At 40.1% G+C, this 21,368-nt stretch overlaps 1 protein-coding gene across 15 annotated transcripts in view; it reads left to right on the forward strand.

The window, feature by feature from the left end:
• The window catches only part of BBX (BBX high mobility group box domain containing), a 296,320-nt gene that overhangs the window by 245,514 nt on the left and 29,438 nt on the right, over positions 1 to 21,368 (forward strand). For all 15 annotated transcript variants that reach the window (XM_060098744.1, XM_060098747.1, XM_060098748.1 and 12 more), the window contains 3 exons: positions 3,062 to 3,142; positions 18,808 to 19,816; positions 21,056 to 21,194. In XM_060098744.1, the coding sequence (XP_059954727.1) occupies positions 3,062 to 3,142; positions 18,808 to 19,816; positions 21,056 to 21,194 (1,229 nt within the window). The remainder of the gene's footprint in view (positions 1 to 3,061; positions 3,143 to 18,807; positions 19,817 to 21,055; positions 21,195 to 21,368) is intronic.

The raw sequence follows: 21,368 nt of genomic DNA on the forward strand, positions 1-21,368 counted from the left end.
CCCCTACCCAGGAGGGTAGCATAACACACACTTTCCACCACTAGCTGACGTGTCACTGAAAAACATGTATTAGCTACATTATTCTTACTTGAAAGGATGTGTATGTCTCTTAAATAGAAAAAAACAAACAAACAGGGAAATGAACAATGGTATAACAAATTGGCATTACACAAGCTATGCTTATATTAGAAGCCATCAGAGTAAATGAGATTACTGAGAGAAAATGTGTAAAGAGAAAGAGAGGGGGCCCTAAGACAAAACCCTGAGAGAAAACATTTAAGTGCTCTCTGTAGAAAGGAGAGCCAACAAAGAACAGCAAGGAGCGGCCTGAGAGATAGGAGGAAAACAAGGACTCTGCAGTATTGGAAATCCAGAGGAGACTCTCAAAAGAAAGGTCAGCTATGCCCAGTGCTGCAGACATTAACATATATTCAACCCCCTGCCCCCAATTAAGAAGCCAAAGGACATTTTTAGAAACTATATCTCGCCTCTAAGTTGTTCTATGAAAATTTTATTGTTGGGTGATTCTAGAAACATTGGACTGCTAAAATATGTTGACTCTCCCCCAATATCCTCTGAAAATAAGGCTTCCAGCAACCTTGATCATTTAAAATACTGCCCTGTACCTACAGATAGGTAAAAATCCTCCCATAAGTGATGAGGAAAATAGTTCTTACTAAACATCAGGTGGTGGTTTCTTTTGCAAGGCAAGGAACCATTCTCAAGCCTCGACTCGAACAGCTGTGCATTAACTCAGCTGGCAGGTAATACATCCCAGCGGTCAGAAGTTCAACGCCGAGCCTCTGGGTGTGCCGTGCAGGCATTTGACAGGCTTCGTGGTAGTGTACACACACACACACACACACACACACGCACACACACACACACACACACCCGTCAGGAACATAAACAGGCTTCGTGGTAGTGTGTGTGTACACACACACACACACACACACACACACACACACACACACACACACACACACACACACACACACACACACACACACACACACACACACACACACACACACACACACACACACACACACACACACACACACACACACACACACCCCCGTCAGGAACATAAACCTACAGCAGCAAAAGCGACAGCAGAGGGAGCCAGTGGAAGACCTTAGAAAACAGTATCAGGCTGTGTAGGGGAGCATCACCCAGCTTGTCGTTCTCTTGAGGGTATCGTATGATTATGTGACACATTTAATATTTTATAGATTATTAAATTTAATAATTCTCCTCTGACATTGCAGTTTTTAATTCTGTTCTAATTTGTCTGTAACTAATTTTTGGAAGTGTCCTAAAAGAGTTTCTTTATTAGTGTTAACAATGATAAATCCTTATTACTAATAATTGTACTGTTTATTGAGAGCATAATGTGGGCTGAGCACTGTGCCGAGCCCTTCACTAACATAACATCTAATCTTCACAAAAGTAATTAATATGGGGCAGGTATTGTTTCTGTTTTGAAGGTGAAGATGAGGTCTTAATTATTTGCTGAAGTCCACACAGCAAGAAGTAATGAAGGCATGTTTGTCTGACACAAAAGCCATGTCCTTTCTATTATACAACCTTGGTTCATGGGACTGGCATTGATGTTCAGTACTTCCTTCCCCCAAGTCACTAGAGTTAGTGATTATATTAAATGTGTTTATTTCTCTTAGTCTAGTGATAAGGTTAGTAATTGAATTCACCTTGTCTAAAAAAGGAGAAATGGCATATATCAGAGGAGATTCAGCTAGAGGAAAATCTTCAAAAAGATTCAGCCCCTAAGTTGATCTTCTAAAGAAAAAGTAGGTGATTGGGATAAATAGGAAAGGACTCTTTTAAAAATGATAGTACCCAGGAAGAAAAATTCCTTAAAATTTTCTTAAAGTAGTCCCTTCTGAGTGGCCCAGGTAGCTTATTAAATATTTGGCTCTTATTCAGCAGGTGTTCTAGGGAGAATTTTCTCTAGCAGTAAGTCCCCAGTCTCTTCTGGGGCTGACAGCTCCATAGAATTCCCTGGGGGTCTTGGAGTCACCTGTAAGGGTATAGACACAAGGTAGGTTTGTCTCCTAAACTGAACTGAGAAATACCTCTGTCTTAAACTGAGAAAGAATTCAGAATCACAAAGAGTATTAAAAGCTTAGACCATAGCTAGCTGCTCTAATGATGACAGAACTTCTCTAGGAGAAGAATACTTTGTAAAGATCTTTAAGAATGTTGCCCTTCTCCATTCTTTATGGAGTTAAGCTAGAAACTGAAAATTTCTAGAATAAGCTAGAAACTGAAAATTTTCAATTGAATTGAAAAGTTTTCATATAAAAATGAGAAAGGACAGTGCTGTTCATTGTTATTAGTGCCTGGCTGCTGTTGAACCAAATTTGCAGAAGAGGATGCAGTCACAATGTAATATTGTGTGCATGTTGATGTGCTACAACTTAGGTCTTAACTGTATGGCTTATTGAGATTTGTGGTCTTGACTGTCAATCTGTGTACTTTAGAGCATACTCTCAGAGCCAGTGCCAGTGTTTTATGTAAAACTTTTAGCTTCACCAGCTCTTGTCATATTGCCTAGCACATTTATATTGGATTCTCAAAAAAACATTTGTTGACTGGCTTGTTGACTGTCTTTTCACAGTGATTCCAAATATATTTCAACAAAAAATTAACTAATTGCTTTTTGGTAAATATAAAATGACATTAAATCTCTTTTCTATGTGGCAAGTTGCTGAGTTGGTATTTATGTGGAAATGGAAATGCATAATTTGTTGTAAGGTTGTAGAGTTAAATTTAGGGCCTGGAATTCTCAAGATAATAATACTCTTGTCATCCAACAGCCACCCAAGCCACACCTGTTTTTTTGCTATTATTTTTGAGGCTATTTACTAAAATTGGTTTCAAAATTATAATCCCAAGCGTAACACATTTTAAGTTATTTGGTACTTGGAAGCAATGACATTCTCATTAAACTAAGGAAAGTTCCTGAATGTGTGTGAATGGGGAGCGAAAATTCTGATATCACAATTAATATTCCTTATGTGAATTGTTTTCAATATAGATTTCTTCGAACACTTCACAGTTGGGCGGTGCTGAACCTGTAAAACGCTGTGGAAAGTCTGCACTCTTTCAACTGGCAGAGGCAAGTTCTAAGAATATGTTGTGATAAGATCTGCAGTGGTCGAAGTCACAAAAAAGTTAATCGTCACTGTGTTCCCTAAACTATACCATCTCACCTGTGACCATAAAGTGTGTTGTATCTAATTTTCAACAATGAGAGGCTTAACCTTTAATTTAAGGAAGTGGACTTTTGCTACGAAAAGTCATTAAGCATTGAAAAAGGTTACCCAGGGAAATTGCAAAATCTTTTTCACAGGTAGTATTTTAAAATAAGGTCAGTTTTTGTCTCTCTCAGATTGGTTAAGTAAGTACATCCTAAACCGAGAAGAATGGCCTAGGTCATTTTCCGCTTCTCTGATTCTCTTGTGATATCTATAAATCCCTAGAAAGCACTACCGTTAAACTAGGTGGTTGATATTTTAATGTGGGGGTTGTTTTCAGTGAAGAATTCAAAGGATGTGTTCTAAAGTCTGGTTTTATAGCATCTATCAGTTGTACATTTGATGTGATGTGGGTGTAAAATGCTACTACTCCTTTGGCAAAGTAGAGAAGATGCTTTTGTAAAGCCTAAGAAGGACAGAGCCCTCACTTGGCCGGGGATGGTGGGGGGGAGAAGGTGCCGGGAGTGGTCATTGCTGGGATGGGTGGCAACAAGGCTTCCTCTGCCAAGCTGGACCGATCTGCCCTATGGGGATGTGTGCAAGAAATAGCTATAGTGCCTGGACACTATTGTAGCAGTTTTCTCTTTTGGTGAGACAAATTAGGAGGTACAAAATGAGTGACCCAAAATCTCTATATTAAACTTTCTTTTCTCTCTTTTTTCTGTCTTCCTTCCAATGAGTTCCTTCTGAGTTTTTTTGTGATATGGTTCTTTTATAAATTCTTTGAGTTTATTGAACTTAATGGGACAACCTGTCATTTTCTAAATTTTATGGTAGCTTGTATCATAAAAATTTAGCAGTTTTAAATATCTTTTTTTTTTTAAGTTTTATTTATTTATTTTTGGCCGCACCTCATGGCTTGCGGGATCTTAGTTCCTCAACCAGGGATCGAACCCGGGCCCCGGCAGTGAAAGTGCTGAGTCCTAACCACTGGACCGTCAGGGAATTCCCCCTAAATATCTTTAAATTAAGCTTTTAAAGTCCAGCCAGATCCAAATTAGAAATATAAAAATGAAAAGGCCTGAAACAATATAGTATGTAAATAGTGGGACAAACTAATCCATTTTTGTCTGACATGAAGCTGACATGCTTCTTGTATAAGAGAAATTCAGACTCAAATAGAGGGCTACGAATGACTAGAAAAATTAGGAATGCCACAGGGAATAGTTTTTAAAAGAACTGGGTAAGTCAGTGGCAAAGTACTGTTTCTGATAGAACTAAAATGATAAAGATCTGGCAATGAATCTGCCTTTAGAGTTGAAAACGTGTCTTAGTAAACAGGGAGACTATGAGGCCATAAATTTGTCCAGTATCTTTAAGACTATATAGATTGTCAAGATAATTTATTTGAAAGAAGTGATTATTTTTCTTAAATAAGATGAATATGGCCCTTTCTGCGTTTCCAGGGGGGTGGGGTATGTACATATATACAGACATATCCATATGGTCTTTTAAATATTAAACAACACTGATTTATAAAACACACTAGCTTTCAGTGTGAATATTTGTTTATTAAATAGTTTTGTATTAGAAATGTATGGACCTTAGAGGTGCTTTGCTGTGGGCGGGGTGCTAGAGCAATGAATCTTGTCTTCTCGTTTTCTTTCTTTGGCATAGCAGTCACAAAAAAATGGATTCCCCATTAAATCAGAGCTCATTAAAAAGAACACTCTTCAAATTTGTAAGGATGCATCCCAAATATAAAACAGATGCTATGGTTTAACAGATGTTTCAATGCTGGTATCATAATTTAAAGGGGTAAAATGACTGCAATAAGCCTATTCCAATTATAGCAAATCAGCTTATACTCAGACTTAGTTTCTTATAACATCCAAGTAAAAATAATATGCTTTTGATGGAACAGGGTTGGTAAAAAATAATTTACCAAGAAAATCTCCTCACATTATTATTTGCACCACATGAATATGATGCCATAATGCTAATAGACTGTGTTTTAGAATAACATCCTAAAGCCTTCCCAGTTTATAATTAAACATAAATATGTGCACAATGGATTAATCAGCATCTCTAAATAATCACCAGTAGAAATATGCTTCCTCAGTTATTTTTTATTCCTTGTGTATTTGATGTTCATTTTTTCTTGAACAAAGTATGAGATTTAATTATTTTGGGTACCTCTTTAAATAAGCATGATAGGATATTGAGGAGGATTTTTCCTGTGGCCCAGAATTGATGCCATTGTCTGATATCCTAAGGAACAGCTTTAAATGTACACGTTCTAAAGGGAAAGCCATCAACAAGCTACCTTCAGTTTGGGCTAGATTCTTCTCTTGGCATTTATAAAGAGACAGCCTTATCCAGCTGTCATCCCTTCTACCACTCCAAGGGTTTCCCCACCCTAACCCCATGGGTGGGGCTATCATGGGCTTGGCAGTCATCTGGAATATTGTGGCTTTCTCCTTGTCCTGTGGAGGAAAGCAGGCAGTGCTTTCCCTTCTTCACCCCTGGCCTCTGTCAAGCAGAGTGAGGACAGCTCGGAGAGAACCGCTGTTAAAGACTAGGGGTCGCACTGCCAGAAGTGTTTTCTCATGTTTCGGCGAGAAGCAAGCAATGTTTGAGACATTGACTTACTGCAGTGCCCTTCACCTCTCTGACCAGGCCAAAAGAGAACTGGAGGAAGTCAGCAGCAGGGAGAGACTTAGAATAGCCTGATGCACTGTCTTGGCATTGCAAAGATGCATGAATTTTCCAGGGGCCAAATGAACAAGTAGAAAGTAGTTCAGCTTGATCAGGCAAGAGGCCACGGAATGGTTGTGGGGAGAGGGCAGGCCTGGGACCATCCCATCTCTCACTTGAGGACAATGAGGAACTCCCACAAACAGGAGTGATGTTCAGCTTGTTTGCACCAGGACAGCTGTCCCGGTACTAAAATACAAAATACTTCCTATTGTTGGTAAAAAGACTGGGACCCTACCCCTCGAGTACCTTTGCAGTAACTCTGCCAGCATCCTAGGTCTCCCCTGTCCTTCTAGCGACTGGACAGCACAGCAAGGGGCCTGCAGCACCCTGTTCTACCCCTGAGACCGCATCCCTTCTGATTGCTTAGCACCCCTGCCTGTTAAATATTTTGTACGTTGCCTCTGTCCTTGGCATCTCTGTCAAGGTCATTCAGTCTTATGTGGAGTTAGCAGGAACAGACAAAGACATAACCATGCACAGTTGGTTTTACCTGCACCATTCCTTCCTCTGTTCTCTCAACCAGAGGCTATATGTCTTGTGAAGGAAGGGCCAGGAACCAGCCCCAGAACTAACCATTCACCCTTCCCAGCTCCATTCTGGTGGGTGGACATGGGAGAAGGAGTGAATGAGGAGCCCTCCCAAAGAGGGGTTTGTTGCTTGCAAGAAAACTCTTCTCTTGGAGAGAAGCAAGAAATATTGTAGGCATATATTTATTGCTGTGCCCTACACCCACTTCAGCAGGCAAAAAAGAAAATTGGAGGAGGCTGGCAGCAGATAGAAGAAGACTTAGATTGGCCTGCACTCTCAGTTTGGGCATTGCAAGGAGCACTCCCCATTTCCCAGCACCCCAAGCCAGGAGATGCTCCGGTGGAAGGGTTTGCTTCAGGCATTTGATTGGCATTTTAAATTGGGTAGATTTTTTTTTTTTTTTTTTTTTTTTTTGCGGTACGCGGGCCTCTCACTGCTGTGGCCTCTCCCGTTGCGGAGCACAGGCTCCGGACGCGCAGGCTCAGCGGCCATGGCTCATGGGCCCAGCCACTCCGCGGCATGTGGGATCTTCCCGGACCGGGGCACGAACCCGTGTCCCCTGCATTGGCAGGCGGACTCTCAACCACTGCGCCACCAGGGAAGCCCTGGGTGGATTTTTAATAGCTGAAAGTGACCTGAAAATTCTGGAATCTATTCCAGGTATTTTTCAGGAATCTACTCCAGCTAGGAAGGGAGATTTGGCATTGTGCTGCTGAGGTCAGGGAATTGTAAAAAATACAGTCCTTTATGTTTGAACCTCCATGAGATTCATACTGTTCAGTTAATCAGTTAATGGCACAGGTACTATAATGCATTGTGTTTCCTTTCCTTTTGAAATTAATTAGGTCAGGTCACATAAAGAATAGCAAAGCATCCTCCTGGAGATCATTGTGTATTATAATTGCTATAGTTGGAGAGCACACAGAAACATCTTTATCTGTACATTTTAGTAAAGAAAATTCTATACTTAAAGATATCTGTTACTAATATTGCCTAGTACAACAAGTGGAGCAGTTTATTCATTATTCTAACAAACAGTAGTTTCTGAGGGCCTACTCCGTGCTGTTAACCGCGAGATTGTTCAAGCTACCTGCATATGGATGTACATTGAGATAACTTGTGAGCCTTCTTCTGAGATCAGTGGTATAGGAAGACCTTACCTCGAGATCCAGTTTTGGTGTTTGGAGTGCCATGAGAGGCTGGAGCATAAGCCTAAAAATATTACTATTTGTTTTACTTCTAATTTTTTTATCTGCAAGTAAGTTTTATTATCTAACGTAAGATAATAATGACGGACATTTATTATCTACTGTGTGCTAGGCACTTTTCTAGGTACTTTATATGTACTCATTGAATTCTCACACCTGTCCTTTGAGGTAGGTACTATTATCATTCCTCTTTTCCACAGTAAGAAACAAAAGGACAGAGAGGTTTTGTGACTTGCCTGAGGTCATGTGAACAGGAAATATTAGAGCCTCCGTAGGAACCCAGTCAGTCTCTCCACAGCCTGGGCTCTTCAGCACTGTGCTATTCTGTCACCTTGTTTTAGATGAATATCAAAGACTGTGCAAGTTACTTGTTATAGGAGTTTGCATGTTATAGAAGTCTCTGTGGAAGATAGCCGACACCTACACATATGTGTATGGCTGAATAAAATGACAGATTGTCCAAGACTGCTGTCAAAGAAATGGAGCTGATATTTCCTTTTTTAAAAGTGATTCTACTTTTGAAACTGCCAAGATACATCCTACACCCTTAAATAAGTAAGTGCCTGTTTGTGAATATACTTTGGAAGATACGGTGAGGACTGTAGGAAATTACAGTGTATGCCTCCTGTTCTCCAGGAACTTATTCTCCAGTTGCAAAGAGATAAAATATAAAAAGTTAAGGGATAAGAAATAAATTAATGGTGCAAGTGGTTTCACAGGAAAGCATGCAATGAGGAAGTTCAACTTGAGTGATACCAAAGTGAACGTGTAAAACCAGGAAACAGAGAAATTAATATCAACTGGAGTGCTCTGGTGACCCAGCACAGGGGAGAGAGCGTGAAGAAGGATGGTTCTTGATGAAGGAGTAGTTAAGGAACAGAGGTTGAAACTAGCATCCTTTGGGCCGCATCCAGTTTTGTTAAGAGATGCTTTCTTTGGCCCACAATTTGTTGACCTGCATTATATCTTACATTTGAATTAGTGGCTAGTATTTTAAAATTATAGATTTCAAATAAATGCGTACTCTGACCTCTCTTGAAAATGTAGAGGGCCTGGAGACACTGGACCAGCCTTTCTGCATGAGAACGATTGGTCAGAGCTGATAAATGGCTGCCCCTTTAGAGGTGTTTGCTGTACAAATGTCACCATCCTCTCCTTTCCCTACTGAGCCCCGACTCTGAGTTCAACAGTCATTGCCAACACCCATTTACACTTGTCCACACCCCTTTATACCTAACCACCCAAACACAGTAGAGACTGATTTATGCATAATTAAATGGAGAGATGGGGGAGATAGAGCAAAGAGATAAAGGCAGGCAAACATGAAATAGGTAGATGATAAGTAAATCAGCTGGGCAGAGGAGAGGGCTGTGCTAGGAGATATTTAGAAGGTGAAGGTAGAGTGTAGCTGCAAGTCAGAATTGGGAGGGTGTTTAGTGTAAAGCAGAGAAATTTGTACTTGAAAATAATGAAGGGCGGTTGAAAATTTGGAGCAGGGGTGTGCAGTGGTGAGAGCAGCGCTTAGAGAGACTCACTTGGCAGCTGTGTAGAACAGAGCGGAAAGCCTCTGTGGACGTCTGGGTGTGGGAAGACAAGAACCAGCATCTGGGGAGCTGGCAGTGGGCATGGGAGGCTGCAGGGGATTCGGGTGCATTTGGTGATCGAGTCAATGTGAGAGGTAAAGCAAAGGGGAGTCCGAGACAACTCCAGCTCTGAACCTGAATGTGGGAAAAGAACGGCTTTCAGAAGTTTACCCTGATCTTGGAGCCCAACTTCAGGAAACCTGGATGTTTGTGAACTGAGAGGGGGCCCCACAAGTAGAAAAGCAGAGATGAAAGATGCTGAGGGGGAAGGGATAACTGAAGAAATCCAGTACTGAAAGAGTCAACACGAGGGGATTGCCAGCTAGGTAAACAGTTGAGTTTGGAAAGCAGAAACCCATGTTCCTCTGAGCACAGAAGAAAGAAAGGTAAAAAACGGTCACCCCAGGATTGCTGGATTTGTCTGTGTTGTACTTTTCTTCTTTATCTCAATTTGTGAAACTGCTAATCTGTTACGGTGAAGTTGAAGAAAGAGAATGCTGGATTTCTCTAGACATACTCTTCATATATATAAAAAGCAAGATTGTAGATATGGTGGGTCCAAGGGAATTGGAAAAGTTGTCTGTCATTAACCCTATTTATTAAAAAAAGGATGAAGACATTTTCAGAGACGTCAACACCCTAGTTTTTCTTGCGTTCTAATTTGCAAAAAACCCTTATAATTATAGTCAAATGGGTAGGTAAAGATGAATTTATTCTAGTATCTATAAAAATTAAATCTTATGGAAAATTATGGCTCACTTTAAGAAAAGATGAGTTATGTTAAAATTACAGAAATTCTATACTATATTGAAAAAAGTAGGAAATCCCACCCCCCACCCCCCACTACCAATTATAGCTGGTATTTGATTGAGGTATGACTCCATTCAGGTGTTCTATTGTGTTCTTATATAATTGATGTGCATTATCCTTTCACCCTACTGTAACCCCCTGAAGCCTAGAACCTCAACATGTAGTTCCCAAGTTCTCAGCTTCACCTGCACTCTTATTGTAAAATTGAATTCTAACACTTAACGATATATTAGAGGGGGCCTTTTGTTTGAAAGTGGTGTGTTTCTTTCTTTTTTGTGCTGAGTTGCAAGTCATTTTTAGAAAACTCCTATTCTAAAACTTTTCATTTAATTTCCAATTGCACCAACTTCCTTTTGTAGGAACTGAAATATAGGAATGCACCTAATGACTTCCATTAACACCTTTCGGGGAGACTTCAGTAAATGGCCTTTTGGAGCAAAGGCCATCTCCACCACATCTAGTGTCTTCAGAAATGGTATAGTTTCTGAAGAAATAGTGAATAAACATTTAAACCACCATTTCACCTGGCCTAATTGTTTCAGCAAACCAAACAGTAAGCTACTTAATATGCACAGATTTTAGTGCTGAGAGACACTTAGACCACTGTTCTGTGACCAGTTATCTTTTATAATAAAGAAAATTGAATTATCTTAGCAGTGATGCTATTCTTTAATCTCTGAAACCATTAACCAGTGTATTTTTATGGCAAAAACATTCTGGTTCTATTTAATTATGGGAGACATGCACATCTTGGAGAAACACTGCAAAATGCCATCTTAGGGTTATGTCTACACTGTTTTGGCAGATAATAAGCCAGTACAAAATGATTGTAAACATACCTTGGCTGCAAAACATTTGTTTTGTACTAAAAAGCAGAAATTTAGAAATGGAAACTTCTTGATTAGTGTCAGTGGGTCTGTTTCCATACTGCCTTGTTTTTAATCTAGCTGGCTCCTTTATAACAAACAATGAAAGACAAAATATAATTAAGAGTGAAATAATATGGTACATTTTGGAACTACTTACCCATTTCTTTGTACCAGTTAAGGGCATCTTCTTCTGTGGTATTACTTCTCATCTAGTGCACGATTAATTATTTTTCACTGGCCATTTCACTCAGTCTTTTATTTATTTATTTATTTATTTTTCCTTTTTGCGTTATGTGGGCCTCTCACTGTTGTGGCCTCTCCCGTTGCGGAGCACAGGCTCCGGATGCGCAGGCCCAGCGGCCATGGCTCACGGGCCCAGCCGCTCCGCGGCATATGGGATCCTCCCAGACCGGGGCACGAACCCGTATCCCCTGCATCGGCAGGCGGACTCCCAACCACTGCGCCACCAGGGAGGCCCTCACTCAGTCTTTTAAAGCAGGACACATTAAAGAAATGAATCAGTATCTTAACATTTGTAGAAAGGAATACATTTTTAAATGTCTTTAAGGAGATAAAAGCTTGGTGCCGCACAGATTTATTGTGTGTTTAAAGCCACTACCCAATAACAAACCCTGAACCTAAGGTGTGGTCATACCTGAACTGAAAACGACGGCCTCCCTGAACTCAGGGACATGAAAAACAATCCCTCCATTTTATCTCATCCCTTCAGTATCTTTGTTGATTTTTTTTTTCCTTTGCAATCATTTTGAAGAGGATAGTTTTTTATATGTCTGTCCCACGTGTACATCCAAAGGATCTGGGTTTCAACATAATGATTTTTGGTTTTCTTTTGGGAATGAGTTACATTTCTTCTAGCACATCACTATCAGGCCACTCTGACTATGCAAAACAGTAGGAAACTTCAGTGTGGTTTCGGTTGTCCGAGGTAAAGTTAAAATATTGGTGATTAATTTTCACTGGTGCTCCTGGGAACCATAACTAAAGACAGTGTGATCACTGGTCTAGGCCAAACAGTGGCATGGTCATAATTAGCATTGTTCTTTATAGACTCGTTAACTCTTTCCTGGTATTAATCAGAATGCATTTTAGATTCATCATTTACCTCGGAATTAATGAACCGTTCAATTCAACACAATTATCTGTTGAATGCCTTCATTTTTTTACTAGGATATTCTTGGAGGAGAATACAAAGGTGAACAGGATACATTTTGTGCCCCTGCCTCGGAAGTTACAGTTATTAAAAATAGAGTCGTTCCTGAGGAAATAGATGATATATATCAAATATTTATGCCCAGCATTTGATTGAAAACATTAACATTTTAACTTCTTTGAATACAGCCATGGGAATTCCATCCAGAAGGTGTCCTGCAGATGATTTTCCATTCTCACTTTTTTTTTTTTTTTTTTTTTTTTTCTTTTTGCGGTATGTGGGCCTCTCACTGTTGTGGCCTCTCCCGTTGCGGAGCACAGGCTCCGGACGCGCAGGCCCAGCGGCCATGGCTCACGGGCCCAGCCACTCCGCAGCATATGGGATCCTCCCAGACCGGGGCACGAACCCGTATCCCCTGCATCGGCAGGCGGACTCTCAACCACTGCGCCACCAGGGAGGCCCCATTCTCACTTTTAAAGAGGGTTATTGTTCAATTTAAAATAATAACAGAAGAATAAGTTGTCATTTACTAAGGCATGTTCTGTTTCAAGGTCTGATTAACAACCAACCCTCTCTCTCTACTAAGGGCAAGTTGGCTAATTAATAACAGTCATTAATTCTGTGCTTCCCACAGTGCAGTTTTATTCACTTGAGTTCACATTGATTTATGTTCTTTTGTGTCCAATGTGTGCTTCTCTATGTGCACTCCATGCATATGTACATAATGTAGTTTGTGTGTGCTCTCCTAGGTCCCACTGAAGTGTTGATATATGGACCCAAAAGTAGATGTGAGTAGATAATGCTTGTACCCAAAAGTAGAACTGAGTTTGATTATATCTTTAATAAGAGTTGCTTCTTGAAAGATAATTGATTTAAGATCTTGCTGAATCTAATTTTGTTGTGTATGGTTTTCCCCACGGATATAGAATCATTCAACACTAGAATGAAAAACTGGAGCAAAGCAGTTAGCCTACCAGGACTATGATGTGCTGTTAATGACACAGTACGAATATTACTACTACTAATAATAGCCAGCATTTATCTTACATGACATTAAGCCCCAAAGGGATGGTTGTCACAATACATCATTCTTGCTCTGTGCTAGACACTATTTTAAGTACTACACATGTGCAATTCATTGAACCTCACAGTATTCCTAAGGCAAGTACTATGTTAACATCCACATTCTGTAGATTGAGAAACAGGCACAGAACGGTTTAGAGAAAAGGAGCTTAATTGGTGGCAGAGTCAGTCTGTTGTCATAGACAATCTCTCTAGAATCCCTGCCTTTTGAAACTGCCTCTCAATATAAAATTTGTTCACATCTCAGAGTGATGTCATCTTCTAAGAGTTACTACATCCATAGCTGTTTCTGGGCTCTGTTTATGTCATGTGAAAATACAGATTAACTCCTAGACACTTTTTTTTTTTTTTTTTTTGCGGTATGCGGGCCTCTCCCGTTGCTGAGCACAGGCTCCAGACGCGCGGGCTCAGCGGCCATGGCTCACGGGCCCAGCCGCTCTGCGGCATGTGGGATCTTCCCGGACCAGGGCGCGAACCCGTGTCCCCTGCATTGGCAGGCGGACTCTCAACCACTGTGCCAGCAGGGAAACCCTCCTAGAAACTTTTGAAAATTATTTTTAATCATGTTTGAACTCATAGAAAAGAGGATGAAAACTGGGAATTATTGAAGTCTCCCCCCACCCCACAAAGTTATTGTCTAATGTGCTTCCCCAGAATCTCTGTACCCTGTATGCTGGTTTATATCCCAGGTGGCTGCAGACTGCCTTTCCTGGGTTCCTGTGTCCCCTGATTTCTAGCTGGGTTCAGCCAGTGGGAGACACTGGCAGAAGATTAGGGGATGGGAGGAAGAGAGAGGCTGGGATGTGTAGGGAAGGGGTGAGGAGGGGTGGGAGTAAGCAAAGGCATCATCTCATCCATGTATCCAGCTCCCTCCAGATTGGCCCACCACAGGTCTATCTTCCACCAGGGACCTAGCCCCTGGGTTTCGTAACACTCCTTCCGCCATTTGTCCCTACTGTGCCTTCCTGCTGTTGCTAATCCCTGGGTTACCTCACGACCTCCTGTTTTGGTATCCCAGTTCTTCATGACCTGTGTAATTAATTTATTCCCTGCATTAAATTCCCTTGGCTAGATATGCTTTAAGTTCTTTCTGTTTGCGTAGTTACACCCTGACTGGTGCACAAGCCATCCTCATTTTGTATTTTGTATGCTTATAAAATAGGCTAAGAGAATGCTAATGGCATACTGTACCCAGATTTCAGCAAAACTTCTGACAGACAATCTTATGTCCTTGTAAACAAAATGGGGGGAGTTTAGACTGGATTATTAAACATTCTTAGATTGCTGGAGCTTATTAATGTTCAAATCAACCTGATGAAAGGGCTCTAGAGGTTTGCCAGAAGGCTCTGTCCTTGGCCATGACCTACTCAACTTTATTACCAAAGATTTAGACGAAGACATAAAAAGCAACTTTATCAAATGTGTCTAGGGCTTCCCTGGTGGCGCAGTGGTTGAGAATCTGCCTGCTAATGCAGGGGACACGGGTTCGAGCCCTGGTCTGGGAGGATCCCACATGCCACGGAGCAACTAGGCCCGTGAGCCACAACTACTGAGCCTGCGCGTCTGAAGCCTGTGCTCCGCAACTAGAGAGGCCGCGATAGTGAGAGGCCCGCGCACCGCGATGAAGAGTGGCCCCCGCTTGCCACAGTTAGAGAGAGCCCTTACACAGAAACGAAGACCCAACACGGCAAAAATTAATTAATTAATTAATTAGTAAACTCCTACCCCCAACATCTTAAAAAAAAAAAAATGTGTCTATAACACAAAGCTGGAAGGTAATTTAACTCAAAATTTGAAAAGATATACTTTGTAAAGAAAAATGGAAACTCTTGCATCTAGTTACAAAAAGTATAAAGATACAGAATGGGAGAGACCAAGCTTCCCAGTATAGTATGTGGGTAATCCAGGATTTTAATTGACCACAAGCCCAATACAAGCCAGAAGTTTTGACCTGTTTTTTAAAAACAGGTGGGATATCATATATTAACGCATATATGTGGAATCTAGAAAAATGGTATAGATGATCTTATTTGCAAAGCAGAAATAGAGACACAGACATAGAGAACAAATGTATGGATACCAAGGAGGAGGGGAGGTGGGATGAATTGGGAGACTGAGATTGACATATATACACTACTATGTATAAAATAGGTAACTAATGAGAACCTACTCTATAGCACGGGGAACTCTACCCAATGCTCTGGGGTGACTTAAATGGGAAGGAATCAAAAAAAGAGAGGCTATATGTATATGTATAGCTGATTCACTTTGCTGTACAGCAGAAACTAACACAACATTGTAAAGCAACTACAGTAAAAATGAATTAAAAATAAAAACAGTGGGGCAAGTTCATCTTTGGTTCTCATTAGAAGATTAGTGTCCTTATCAACTGACAAATAGTTCCACTTTTCATCTAGAGTATTACAGGAAGGCTAGGAACTTAATCTAAGATACTACTAAATTGAAACGTCATCGTTTTCCAGCCCTTATAAGCTTTATGTCATTTATGAATTTTATTTGCACACATTTGTTTACTTTTGCCTGGCAACAACCCAGCGGAGGATGTACTGTTACGATTTCTCAGCCTTTAATGGGTTCAGGTATAAGCTACCTGCCTAGCTCACTGTGTGGCCTTAGGCAAGCAAGTATGGTGCTTGCACAGAAACCCAACTTATTTCAATAAAGTCCATTCTCACATCAGGACAACCATACTGCATCTGGATAAGAGGGACCCAACTTTTGAAAGGTTGGGAAGCCTTTACATATAATGAGCAGTTATTCCAGGGGAAGAGACTCACGGGAACATAAAGTCTATCTTCTAGGATTTAAAAGTCTGTCACATGAGAGAAGGAGTGGATTAATTTAAGTGGCTTCAGGGAACAACCAGGACTGATAGGATTTATAGATTTTTGCTCAATATTTTAAAAATTTCGAACAGCATTGCCCTCTAATATGGTCACTGTCTTTGTGCAAAAAGTTGGATAATTCTCAGGACTTTTATAATAAAATGAATTTCTACATTAGGAAGAATGTTAAATTAGATAACATTAGATAAGATAATTAGGTAAGTCTAGAGTGACACCCAACTCTGAGAGTTTGATTTGTGTTTGTTTGGGGGTTTGGTTAGTGAGATTTGTGATTTGTAGTTATTTGTTTTATTTTTATAGTTTAACTTCCAACCATGTAATTGTTTTTCTTATAATTTAGAATTAACATGTTCTATTTATGAAAAAACTTTAAGAGCCTGAAACAAGGAAGTAAAGCATGACTAGTGCTCGGGGTAATTACCTTCCCAAGAAATATGCTGTTTCCCAGAATATGTCCCCAGAGTGAATGTTTGCATTTGTTCCATTTCATTCCTAGCTGTAGAATCCTATCAGGGGTGATGAGGAGAATTGTTTTGAAATACATTGAAGCTGAGAATAGAGTTTGCAAAGTGTTATTGGGTTTGTTAAGATGAACCTGTGCAAATGCCAACCATTGGCAAAATCAGTGCTTGTGTGGCAAAGGTCCCTGAAGTGACTTATTAAAGGCCACCAGAGCGATAGTGGTTGAAAACCATAAAATTTACCTTGAGGATGCCTTTCTAGCCTTCTTCTAGCATAGTCTCTCTCCCCACATGGGATAGTTAGATTCATGAAGGACTAGTATAATTGAGAAAGGAAAATAAAAATTATTCCAAAATTGATGCAAAAACAGCAAATCTCCCCTGAGAATAAAGCATGCAGGGAAGATGATATGTACCCCAGTGTTTCAGAATTAAACATTTTGCTTTGATCTTTTTTCTGGTTAGGTTTAATAAAGGGAAGTTCTCAGTCTTCACAACTACTTTCTGAGGTCTAAAAGTTAACTTACATGATTTCCTGAAAAAGACAGCTCTGTTGTGAATTCATGATATTACACATCTTCCCTGTGAATGATCCTGAAGGGCTGGGTACTCTTGTCATGTTCATTTTTTTAAAAAAACCTTGCACTGTCTGCCTCCTCCCGCCCCTTCTCCAGCTTCTTCCGAGACTTACTAATCATAACATAATTCTCATGGAAGGATTTGAGATATACTGAAAGTACTGAGGGAAAAAATGAGGTAAAATAGTATCTGATGTTTAATTCAATGTATTATCCATTTAAAAAATGAATTTTATAGCTGTTAACAATCTCTGACAACTTGCCATTCCATAAAATGGTGATTTTTCTTTTAAAACAGATCAGTTTCCTACTCATGTACTTGATTTGGGGGGTTCAGCAAGCCCTAATAGTCTTTTTTCCTCTAAATTGACAGTGCAGAGTAGATAAAATGAGTAATGGTTAAGAATTCCTGTGCTGCCGTTGGCTTCATCAGCCTTGTAGTGACTCGTGATGAATCCCTCCGAGGGGCTGGGGGGCTGGGGTGGAAGCTGTCAGGAATCATGGGACAGACCTTATTGATCTTTGCACCTTTAGTGTCCCCCACTGAGCCTAGCACCGGGGAGCCTTATGGGGAGAGTTTATGGATGAAAAGCCAGGTATTGAAAATGAATTTTACAATGAGCTGTAATTTCCTCTTTTAGAAAATAGCTTTTAGATTGCAGTTTCAACGTACATAGTTGCTGGAGAGGAAGATGGCGAGTTTCTCCTTTAATGTCCTATATGTGAAATTTGGGGAGTTTAAAAACTTAACTGAATTGCTCCCAGATGTGTTTTGGTGCTCAAAATTTTTCAGATTTTAGGGAAAATGATGCAGTGTGTGTATCTTACAGTATGCCATTAATTCCCCTAATATATATTCAAATTCATGGAGATTAAATAGCAAAAACATGAATAGTCACATTAAGTCAGATAATAGTTCTGGTCAGAATTTGCAGCCAGGTAAGTTTGGATCAGATCGTTTGCCATCAAATGAGTTTTAAAAAAAACCAACCACCCTCCACTTACTTTTCAGAGCTTTTGTGATCTTTCAGGTTATCTGTTGGCATTTGTGGACCTATAATGTTTTGTTCATTAACCAAAACCTTCTGTAGTTCTTTAGTGAATCATCTTATCATTTCTAATTTTAAGCAGGTAGATAGAAATTGTTGCTATTTCTCTCATTTCCCCAAGAAAAAAGAAAAGGTAAATATCTGAATAGAGTTTGGGGATGATTTACTAAGTACTCCCACATGTGCATCATCTCACTTAGACCTCACAGGATCCTCTGAGACAACTATTATCATCATTTTTATTTTACAAAGACAACAGAGGAATGAGGACTGAAATGACTCATTCTAGGTGCAGAGTTAGCAAGTAGCAAAATTAAGACTCAAACTCAGGTCTTTCAACTCTAGATCCCATCCTTCTTTTACCAAATCTTGTTTTCAGAGGAAACCTTCATGAGAAGCTGGAAAGTGAGAATTTGAGTATATACTCCTCTAGAGTTGAATGAATATATTACAAAGCCTTTTATTAATTTGAATAATTTAAGTTAGTTTGGCAGAAGTGGACTTGTAAAATTTGAACTTTGTTTTGATTATTTTTTAAAAGGATGTAATTTAAAAGTTTAAGCTAATTTCAAGTATAGAATAATGTATTTTGGTTGTTCTCTCATGTTTAACTGTTTAGATGTGCCTGGCATCAGAGGGGGTGAAAATGGAAGAATCAAAGCTAATAAAAGCAAAAGAATCAGATGGCGGAAGAATTAAAGGATTGGAGAAGGGCAAGGAAGAAAGAGAAATAAAAATGGAGAAAATAGATGAAGCAAGGATACAGAAAGAAGCAGAATTTGAAAAATCAGCTAAGGAAAATGTAAGAGATTCTAAGGAATTAAGAAATTTTGAGGAGCTGCGAATGGATGATATAATGGGTATAAAAATGGAAGCTCCTAAAGAAATTAAAAAGGAAGAATTAGAGGAAGATCAAAAATGTAGTCACTTCCCTGATTTTTCTTACTCTGCCAGTAGCAAGATAATAATAAGCGATGTTCCCAGTAGAAAGGATCACATGTGCCATCCTCATGGAATTATGATCATTGAGGATCCCACAGCATTAAGCAAACCAGAAAAGCTGAAAAAGAAAAAGAAGAAAAACAAAATGGATCGACATGGAAATGATAAATCCACACCCAAGAAGACTTGCAAAAAGAGGCAGTCCTCGGAATCTGATATCGAGAGTGTCATGTACACCATTGAAGCTGTTGCAAAGGGAGACTGGGGCATCGAGAAGCTTGGAGATACCCCTCGCAAGAAGGTCCGTACATCCTCAAGTGGCAAGGGAAGCATTTTGGATGCCAAGCCACCAAAGAAGAAAGTGAAATCAAGAGAGAAGAAAATGTCAAAGGAGAAATCCTCAGACACCACCAAAGAGTCAAGACCTCAAGATTTTATCAGTATTTCTGCCAGCAAGAACATTTCTGGTGAGGTACCAGAGGGTATAAAAGCAGAACCATTGACCCCTACGGAGGATGCATTACCACCCAGTCTATCGGGACAGGCCAAGCCTGAGGACAGTGACTGTCACAGAAAAATAGAGACTTGTGGCTCCCGGAAATCCGAGAGGTCTTGCAAAGGTGCTCTTTATAAAACCCTGGTGTCTGAGGGTATGCTCACCTCTCTGCGAGCTAATGTTGACAGAGGTAAGTGACTTCTCTAAATCTGAAAAGAACATGGAAACCTAGCAGAATTTCTCCTTTAGACGTATTGAACCACAGTAAAGAACAGTATAGTACCAAAATAATATTTTACATTTGTACAATTCTTTACAGTTTATAGATTATATACATTTGTCATTTTACCTATATGTTTTAGCACCATTAAGGAGAGTTTCTATTCACTTTGTACATAGTTCTCAGAATATAAGTGTTCAAAGTTACTCCAACCTTTTTTTTTTACTGGTGTTGGCTGGCTTTTTGTTTTGAAGGATCAGTATTGCATGTGTAGAGCTCTTAAGTCTGGGGGTTTTTTTGTTTGTTTGTTTGGGTTTTTTTGCGGTACGTGGGCCTCTCACTGTTGTGGCCTCTCCCGTTGCGGAGCACAGGCCTAGCGGCCATGGCTCATGGGCCTAGCCACTCCGCGGCACGTGGGATCCTCCCGGACCGGGGCATGAACCCATGTCCCCTGCATCGGCAGGCGGACTCTCAACCACTGAGCCACCAGGGAAGCCCCAAGTCTGGTTTTTTAAATTGATGGAAATAATTTTCTGAAACAAGCAGATATGTTTGGCAGAATCTTGACCTGTAGACTCTAGAAGCAAATAACTTATCTAGCCCTCCCCACTAGGTAATCAAAACTGTAGTTGAAATGAAGAACTGTTTAAAACATAACAGTATCCAGAAACCAGTTAATATATATACCTTTATTCCACAGAGTGTTTCATATAAATTCATCTATTTTAAAATATAGTATCTGGCTAGGGGACTACCTGTTGCCAAGCTAAATTCCAACTATAGAGGTGTGTGAAAATAGGTCTAACAAGTCCTGAATGAAGATCCTTGAGAGTACATAGTTCTCCAGGGATGTCATTCCAGTAAGTCTTGGGGAAATTAGAATTAATAGTGCATACCAGAAAAGGGCTCCCACACCTCAGGCTGATTATCTAATGGAAAAGCTAGTAGTATTGATAGTTAGTCTGTCTCATGAGTCATGTTGCACCTGTTATGATGAGACTGTGGATCTCAGAGTCTGTAGGTTACTTTTTTGCATGTTCTGTTATTAAAGGTGGTCCATCAGGAATCACTCTGAGGAATCTGAAATAGTTACAAATGGCATCATGCAAATGATACCTAAGGGGTCAAGAGGTCACTTGTGAAGCAACTAAGATGATTTCCCTTCCATCCCAATATACCAAGCACACTCTTCCTTTTGAATTTCCTTAGGGAAACGAAGCTCAGGAAAAGGAAACTCCTCTGATCATGAAGGGTGTTGGAATGAAGAAAGCTGGACATTTAACCAGAGTGGGACCAGTGGAAGCAAGAAGTTCAAGAAGACAAAGCCAAAGGAAGACTCTCTCCTTGGGTAAGTGTCTGTGAGCACAGTCAGACACACAGCACAGACCCCAAATGTGGTAGTATTTTCAAGGTAAACAGATCACTAACTGCTTGTTCTTTGAGTATCCAGTCAGCACTTCCTGCCATCTTAGTAAGCACATGAAGGAATACAAATCAAGTGTATTGCATGATTCCTGCTGTT

This window comes from Mesoplodon densirostris, chromosome 5, assembly GCF_025265405.1.
Source record: "Mesoplodon densirostris isolate mMesDen1 chromosome 5, mMesDen1 primary haplotype, whole genome shotgun sequence".
Taxonomy (NCBI): Eukaryota; Metazoa; Chordata; class Mammalia; order Artiodactyla; family Ziphiidae; genus Mesoplodon; species Mesoplodon densirostris.